This window comes from Podarcis tiliguerta (assembly GCF_965153285.1).
Source record: "Podarcis tiliguerta genome assembly, chromosome: 14".
Taxonomy (NCBI): Eukaryota; Metazoa; Chordata; class Lepidosauria; order Squamata; family Lacertidae; genus Podarcis; species Podarcis tiliguerta.
In genome coordinates, this window is record NC_139547.1 from 17749206 (window position 1) to 17758434 (window position 9229).

Here is a 9229-nt window from a genome sequence, read left to right on the forward strand (position 1 = left end):
GCAGCAGCCCCTCCTAAGAAAGCAGTACTATAAAGTTAGAGAGAGAGGTTTTGAAGAGAGATTCCTACCCTTTCGTAGCAGAGGTAGCACAATGGTGATTGCTCCAAGCACGTGAAAACTTGTTACGATTTGCATCTGCCCTCATCCACTTCTAAACAAATGGTCCCCACAAAACTACTTAGGCTAGAATAAATCACAAACATTTAACTTTGCAAATAAGTGAAGATTTTACTCACAAGGTTTCAGGAGTTACAGAAAGCAAGTCTTCATCGGTTGGCGGTGAAATGAAGAAGAAAGGTTCCAAATGACTTAAAAGAAAGAACTTGGTTTCCTTACAAAAGAATCAGACAATACAAATCTCTTGTTAAAAGAGGTTTTCCATCCACTTGGTTTTTCTTCAGCTGCAATCCTGGCTTCTTTGATGAAGCAAAGCAAAGAGAGAAAAGGGAGGAAGCAAAGGCTGTTGGGAGCCTGCTAAGCCCCACCCACTGGCACCTGGAGCTCAGGTTAACCCTTTCATGCACACAAGTGTGAGTCGGTAACTGTATATTACAACATATAATGGGTTGCTTGGCTCCAGGCCCTTTACAGTGCTATGCCAGGTAAGCCTGGAGAAAGTGGCAGCTGGAAGATGGAGGCCAAAAAGGTGGTAGACACTGGGACTGGGCATAGGATTGGTTCTTGTGGGCCCAGCTAAGGTGCATGGCCCCATAGCAAGTGCCCCAGTATGCTAGGTTGTCATTCCCGAACCATCATTTTGTCTTGGACCAAGGCCTTTTCATCAAGAATGAAGCAAAGGAGGAAATGCTTAAGTCCCTTCCCCCAGGACCTCCTCTGATCCGGATACTTGTCAGTTGTAAACACACCCCCCCCTGCAAAAAAGGTGGTACCATTTGCATTCTAAGAACAGACATATTCAATGCAACTATGCATTTTACTTCATGTCTACCTTGGTGCTTCAAATCCCCTATTTACAGAGAGAGGAAGCAGAGTCCCAAAGCCCACCCTTGCTAGAATTGCAGGAGGAAATCCTAATAGTTAGTTGTATTGTTTTGATCATACAAAGCAAAGAACGACAACAATTCTCTCCCCCTCTCCCATACACACACACACACAGAGCCATCCTCAACTGGAGCGGTTTCATACCTCTCATTCCTAGAATCCATTTTGTTGCTGGGGAACATCAATTCAATTATCAAGTTAAGTCAATTGCTGGAAAAGCAATTAAAAAAACCCCAAAACACTATTAGAACTATTGAAGGGGATCCTGATTTAGCAAATTACCAGGAAATGATTTAAAGGATACTGGTGGTGGTGGTGGTGATTTCGTAATATGATGACTGAAACTTGAGCCCAACGCATGTAACTTTCCAAAAACATTCACTCACTTTAAGCCATCATGGTTTCTCCATAAGAATCATGGGAATTGTAGTTTGTTAAAGGTGCTGAGAGTTGTTGTGAGGCCCTTGTTCCCTGCACAGAGCTACCATTCTCAGAGTGGTTTAACCACCAATGCCTCTTTTCAAGGAACTCTGGGATTTCAGCCATGAAGGGAATCTGAGTCTCCTAACTACTCCCAGCACCCTTCGCAAACCACACTTCCCAAGGTTCTTTGGGGGAAACCATGATTTTAAAGTGGCATGATACTGCTTTAAATATGTAGTGCAGATGGAGCTTTCGAAGCAACAAACCATCGCTTTCTTTAGCATGGATTGCCTGAAGGGCATCACATGAATGAATGTTCTTCTCTAGTCTACTGATTTGTGAAATTCCCAATTTCGAGCTACTCTATAAATACTCTTTCATTTCCAGAAGAAGAAGGGAGGAAAACCTCACAGGTTGTAGGGGAAACACTATTTAAAGTCTCCAGGCCTCAGAGACAGAATGAGTTAGAGAATTGTCGTGAATTAAATGAGGCATATAAGAGCTGATGCAGCTCTGCAAATTACACAGCTAATAGAAGAAGCTGAACAGAAGAATTGAAAATGCCCAAAAGGGGCTACAGATAAAGAAACCCCATAGCTGCCGTCAGCTTTGCTGATGTAATAATATAATAGACTGATTTCTTTCCTGAAAGAACTTTAGCAGGAGAAAAAATACAATTAAGTTTGCTGGCGAATGTTGCAGATCAAACATATTGCTCTCTCTAGGCAGTAGAAGTCGCTACCCTGTCTATATCAATCAACAGGATTTCGCTTCATAATCAGAGAAGCCTGAGATATTTTTTTTTATTATTTAAATCAAAGTGGGATGATTACAGACACTGCAATATGATTAAACCATCCAGCCTGCAGTTTAATGGACCTGGAACTGAAATTAGAAGCAGATTCATTGGTATAATTTGGAATAGGTGGCAGATAATTAAGTGGCTCTTATACTGACTCATGAGAACATTCATTTCACATTAAAGTCTGCATGGGGTGAGAGTTGCCAATGTTAGGATGGAATTTGTATAAACCTGTGATGGATATGGAAATTTGGCTTCTAAAGTTCCATTGAGATAAATGGTTTGCACATGGTGTTCTTCCTCAAAAACTCAGCAGGTGTTCCTCTCAATGAGAAGATATCATCATCATCATCATCTTATCTGTATGCCACCTTTCCATAGCTGAAACTATGCTCAAGGCGGCTTATAACATGACAAGATTTACATAATTACAAACATAACAGAAGTCATAATCAATAAATAAAACACATCAAAAAGTACACAACCAAATGGAATCAATTTCCATGTAAATCATAAGATCTAAAACTAAAGATACAACAATAATATCTGTTACGTTGTGGGTGAACATATCAGACGACACAGCAATTCTTCAAACAGCTCTTGTTTATTCACAGGCCAGGACAGAACTGAACTGAAGGGTTCAGTCAGCCTGCTTATATAGAGCTCCAGTACAGCGTTACTGTAACAACTTTCTAAAACTATCCAATCACTGAGCGTCACTTTCGATCCCTTATTTGCATAACTATCTACAGTATCCCCCTGCTGGCCCAGGGTGAGAACTTCAGTACATAACACCATCAATAACAGCAACAGCTCTCTCAATGTAAACAATACTCCAGCCTAAGAATCTGTTCAACGGCTTCAGCTTTTGTAGCTTTTGAGTCAGTCAGCACTCCACTCTCCCAGGCAAGATGGGAAAGGGCCAGGAAGGCAGGGTGCAGGTCTTCCAGGGCTCATGGCCAAGATGGTCTCATTTAAAACAACACAGATAAACATTTAAAACAATTTAAAAGCAGCTGCAGTCCTTGTGAAGCCTGTCAGGCCCCGCCCCAAGCCAGGTGGAAAGAGGCAAGGGCAGGGTCCTTCAGGCCCTCAACAGGCAGTCCTCCTGATATGGGATGATGTAGCAGTTCGTCAGAAAGACAGCTTACCTGTCACTTTCGATCATCTCTCACAATGCATGGCTACTAGTGTTAGATTGTGGCCTCCTAAACGGTCATGGCTTCTGCCACAGAATCCTGGGACCTGTACTTTGTTATTGGTAGGACATTCCCAGTCCTTCCTGGAGAGGCCAGGAATTGAACCCAGAACCTTCTGCATGCAAAGCTCATGCTCTACCACTAATTCTCTCTATCACCGAGATGTTTGACAGTCATCCCTTAATTACTCTCATAATTGAATGAGATTTATCATACTTTTAAGTGCACGTACAAATGACGCCTACATGATATTACCATTCTTCCAGGTCTCTGCCTGAACGAATCTTTGTGAAGTCTCGATGTTACAAAGCTGAGAAGCAAAGGCACCAAGCATTAGAGTGAGTAAGTACCAGAACTTGCTCAGATGCCCACCTCCAACATGCGAGAGTTTGTTTGAATGATTGTATATGTGTAAAATTGGATTTGCTCAGTGCTTTTCCCCCCTGAAGGTATTCAAGGGTACACAATCCTGGCACCATTTTTCGAGGGGGGGAAAGCACTGGTTAAAAATGTAACACAGTAACGACTTCATGGTACCAGCACTTGTTTTTCTAGAAGAAAAGCACTGAGTTTACTGTATTAAATCAGAAGGGCAAATTGAAGTGTAGGTGGGTTCCCACAAGGCAAGACACAGTGATAACAGCAAGAACCTTTATTGAACTAACGGAACTGGACAACAGGGTCAAAGCAACTGCTTACACAGTGGTGCCCCGCAAGACGAATGCCTCGCAAGACGGAAAACACACAAGACGAAAGGGTTTTCCGTTTGCAGAGGCGCTTCGCAAGACGAATTTCCCTATGGTATGGGCTTGCTTCGCAAGACGAAAATTGACGAAAAATTTTGAATTTTTTCCCCGCTCCAAAACCCCTTTTTCTGAAGCGCTAAGCTGCTAAAAGCATTTTAGCAGCAAAACCGCTAATCCCTTAAGCCTTAAAAAGCCGTTTTTAGCGCTTAAACTGTCAATAGCGCTAATCCGCCAATGGGCTTGCTTCGCAAGACGAAAAAACTGCAAGACGAAAAGACTCGCGTAACGGATTCTTTTCGTCTTGCGAGGCACCACTGTATACATTTCTGAAGGCTTGGGGCACTTCCACTCCCAAAGTGATTGGCTGTCTAAACTTCCAAGCTGCGAATCACGGCTTAGAGTTCAAGGGCCAATGGCAGAGGCCCAAATCCTGAAATGTTCTGTCATTGGGTATCATGTATCGAATCAGAACACAGGGGCTCAGAATCCTTGGTCCAGACTCAAGCTCAGGCAAACACAGACCACAGAATACGTAACAAAAACGACACTTCCTCTGTAGTCACCAGTTTGGGGTCAGGAAATCTCCACAGACTGGCAGGCCTGTGCAGATCTTTTTTGAAGGTGTTTTGTTAGAATAAAGTTACAAACTCAAGCCCAAAAGCTGGTTCCTGGCAGGGGCCCCTGGCTGGCTTAGCCCTCTGAAGCCTAGGACAAGTGCCCTCACCCCTGCCCATGCCTGCAGACTGAGGAAGGAAATGCAAATTGGTAGCTGGGGACAAAAGGTTGATGGATTACAGAAACAGCAGGAGGAATGGCGCATGACAGATTGCTATTGTTGCTTGGGGATTACAGCAAAGAGAGTCTTTTTTCTCCTAGACTTCATTTCTGCATAGTTGTGTGGGTAGGGTTGCCGTAGTTAAAAAAGTGAAAATCTGGACATTTCACCGATTTCCACCCGGACACTGTTTGCAGCTGCAGTATTCCAGATACGTCCGGGAAATTCTGGACGTATGGGAACCCTATGTGTATGTGTGTGGGGGGGGGGGCTTTAAATCAGTGGTGCAGGAGTGATGACATCATCTGCTAGTGCAGTATTTGCCAATGCTGTAAGCTTTGCTGCATGGTGCCCATTGGGTAGGCTATAAGCCAGGGAGGCCAACAGTAGGTGGCGCTAGAGCCAATGGCAGGTGCAGCCTCCTCCCTGTTGAGCTCTACAAAGTCAACCCTGAGGCCACATTCCCACCATCCATTTGAAGCACAATGATACCACTTTTTAAAAAGTTATGGCTTCCTCCAAAGAGCTTCAATTCCCAGAGTTCTGTGGGAAGAAGGATTGATTGTTAAGCACTCTGGTATCATAGTGCTGTAGTGGATGGTGGGAATGTGGCCCTAGCTAAAACATATTGATAGGATCCTAGAATTTGCAAAATAATCAGGGTGTGTAAAGAGATGTTATTATATTAATATGAAAAACATGGAATAAGCCTCTTGGTGTCTTTTAGACTTTGATTGATGGCTAAAGTTGTGATTTAACTGGAACACTTTCTGTTTGACCTTTGTCTGTTTTTAAATTCTTTGCACTGATTGTCCCTCATATCTTACTGACGGACGTATCCTTGAGGCTGACATGGTTTTAATACCGTGTTTCTGCGCCTCACAGAAGTATCCAGTGCCAACCCTATTTATGTAATGTGAACAAGAGATTAATAATTTTCAGGACAGCAGCCCAACAGATTTAAAACAGAGTGAAATTAACATTTTTGTCCCTTTTGCCATAGGGGCCATACCCATTGCCTTTCAGCCTGATCCGGGGCGTATGACAAAGAAACATTCCTTACACAGCAGTGGCCCATCTTGTATATCAGGTCAGTTTCCTCGTGTAGCCCCTGTTAATCCACTTTGATAACTCTGTGAGGGGACATGGGGACCTTGTGGGATGGAAGCGATGACTGTCTGAAGTGGTATGATTTAAAGGCATAGTTCAGATGGGGCCTTGGTTTCTGCTGGACTTTTATGTTGGTTCAAGGAAAAAATAGGTATAAAAGTAGAATTCCTGGATACCAAGATCCATGTTTGTCGCAAGTACTCTTTGGTGAGCAAAATCTCTCCCAGCAGAGATTTAAAGTCACAAAATATGCAGCAAAGTAAAGCATGAAAATATGGGCTGTTCAACCTTTAAAATATGCCCTTTAAAGCGAGATCCAAAATGTCCCCTTAAAAGTTTATTTTCAGAGTTTCCCTCTTCCCGCAGCATAGGAAAAAGTCACATGCTTGGTGACTTCGAAAAATCGTTTACTTACAAACTCTTCAAAGGTCAGCTTAATGAGTTGGGGGGGGGGATGCACAGGAAGTAAAACTTGGCTTAGTTGCAAAAGTGGTGAAAGTTCCTAAATTATTGGTATAGGGACTCAAGAGTGGCTGGTTAGAGCCATGCGGCTGAGCTGGACCAGCTCAACCTCCTCACATGCAGAGCTTCTCAGGTAGAGTAGCCATGGGGGACAGGTGGGAGACAATAGGCTTTATTGCCTGTTTCTTCCCAAGGTGAGGAAAGTGGACATTATCTGAGCTTGGCAGGACAGCTTACTCTATGGTATTAACCCCTTCGTGCCTTAATTAGACTTGAGCACGTTGGCTATATGAGGCTGCTTATCCCACACTTTGGTGTCCTGACACAAAGATGGAGCCTCTGAAGTCAGTCCCAAGACTAGGCAGGTATGTTTAGGTGCATAAGCACCTTAACTTGCTTCTTAAAAAAAAACCACCAACAACCAGCCAAGCACATGGGCTCAGTGGCGTAGCGTGGGTTGTCAGCACCCGGGGCAAGGCAAGTAATTTGCCCCCCCCCCCCGCTGCACTGTCCCTCCCCCAGATAGTCCCTCGCTCTCTCTCCGCACCGCACCACACGCCTGGCACCCTCCCCTCCACAGTGGGCGGCGACCCGGCGGCTCGGATCGGATTCGCACAACCAGCACTGCAGTGAGAGAGAGTGAGTGAGCCAGGCAGGGGCAGAGAGCTGCGAGTGTGAGCGCCCCCCCCCCCCGATGTTGCGCCCGGTGCGGCCGGCCCCCCCTGCACCCCCCACGCTATGCCACTGCATGGGCTGTAGATTTCATGACACGTTGCTCAGTCAGCCCCCTCTCCTTGTCGTCTTTCACAGGTGTACAATGAGGGTAGCAGTGGGAATCAACCCTGATGTGGAAAGACATAAACCATGGAAGGACCAACACCCGAACCCGTCTTTGTCGACGTGGACAAAGGACTAACGCTAGCATGCTTCGTCTTCCTTTGCCTCTTCCTGATCGTCATGATTATCCGTTGCGCGAAAGTCATCATGGACCCTTACAGCGCCATCCCGACGTCTACATGGGAGGAACAGCACCTAGATGACTGACAGGGGAGAGAGGGGAGGAGGCGGGCAACCATCATGAAGCCACATGGACCAACCAAAAGCTTGCGCGAGAGAGCACAACACGGACAGCTGCCTTGCCTGGAGGAGGGCACAAAATATTATACAGCTTTTCCGAGATGCACAGGGCAGTGTAGGTCCCCCTGAGAGCACACTGGTGATAGCTTCCTGCCTATCAGCCTCGATACATCGCCATGTCCTTTCTCCTTCCGAAGGAGTGACCTCCAGGTTTTAATGAGGAAATGATTATGATTGTATATCAAGTAGCACAAAAGCTCTCTAGGCACTAGAAAATCCCTTCCAAGCTTTTTTCTAGTATAATCTCTATTAAGCACCTTCTCTCTGTTTTAAATCGTTATTTGTAATTGAAATGGGCAAATACATGCTATAAATACAGGCAGATGCTATGCAGAGATACCAGGGTCAAAGACGAGGGGGCTGGCATTTTAAAATGAGGGCGCTCTTTACAAGATTGGCAATAATAATAAAGAAACCTTAAGGGTTGTTGTTTTTCTCTCCGTTGGGACTGGAGTGGGTTGCAAGGTTGATTAAAAACCAGTGTCGTAACAGATGTGCAGAATAAGGCCATCTGCTCCTTGACTTTCAAAGCACAGGGCTTCTCCCAAACAACCTGGGAACTGTAGTTTGTTAAGGGTACTGGGAATAGTAGCTGTGTGGGGAGTAAACTGCAGTTCCCAAGATTAATTTTTTTCCAGGGAAGCCGTCTCTTTAAATGCCTGGTTTGGATCTCTGATAGCGGTTAGGTGAGCTGTCCTTGGAGGCTATGCTATGAAGCCTCTTTGGAGCCTCTGTTAATAGTGGATTACCTCTGAGGAAGAATCTGCTGCTTGGCTGCTTCTTCTAACAGTGACTCAGTGGATCCATGCAAATAGATCTGGAGTCGATGCAGGACTTTTATGAAACCAGAGGGAAGTATCAGCATCTTCAGATGAACCCTGATGTATAGGGAAGCATCTCTCTATATCCACACAAACCAAAAGGGGGGCAAGCCCATGGCAGGCCCAGCACCAATGGTCAGAGGATTGTGCCCTATGCTAGTCCTACTCAGAGTAGACCCATTTAAATTAATGAACCTGATAGCCATGTTCCTTAATCTAAGTGGGTCAACTCAAAGTGGCTACAACCCAAAGACACACTGCATTTCCCCTCCACTTCCCCTGGGTCATAGCAATAAATAAGCCCGTCCTTCATATACATATATCCTGCTTTTCATAGAAAAGGGCATTGGTTACTTATAAAATATAGGCCACCAAACATGCGCTGATCTTAAAATGAATGACTCCTCTCTTGTTCCCAGTTTCACGGGAGGTATTTTTAGCCGAGTCTAGACAGTCATCTGTCAGGGATGCTGCAGCTGCCAGAATCATACCTTGAACAAGGAGTTGAACTAGAATTGGGGTAGTGAGCAGGCTTCAGGCCTCCAGGATCTGTATCATCATCATCATCATCATCATCATCATCATCATCATCATCATCTTCTCCTTCTTCTTCTTCTCAAGATCTACCAACTGGAGCCAGATGCAAATGATGCACAGTTAAGAATGCAAGGTTCCTTTGAGCACATTTGGAGCCAATGAATGTGTTTTTCTGTACCAGAACTGAACTGGGAGCCCCCTCACACAAAAGTCCT

At 44.8% G+C, this 9229-nt stretch overlaps 1 protein-coding gene across 2 annotated transcripts in view; it reads left to right on the forward strand.

The window, feature by feature from the left end:
• Window positions 1–8269, forward strand: part of CTXND1 (cortexin domain containing 1) — a 38012-nt gene extending 29743 nt beyond the window's left edge. The window contains exons 1-4 of one of the 2 annotated variants that reach the window (XM_083412368.1): window positions 80–602; window positions 3693–3764; window positions 5951–6037; window positions 7330–8269. In XM_083412368.1, the coding sequence (XP_083268494.1) occupies window positions 7384–7563 (180 nt within the window). In that variant the 5' untranslated portion in view covers window positions 80–602; window positions 3693–3764; window positions 5951–6037; window positions 7330–7383 and the 3' untranslated portion in view covers window positions 7564–8269. Of the gene's footprint in view, window positions 1–79; window positions 603–3692; window positions 3765–5950; window positions 6038–7329 lie in introns of those variants that run through there. The other variant, XM_083412367.1, reaches the window with a different exon arrangement.
• Window positions 8270–9229: the final 960 nt, after the last annotated feature.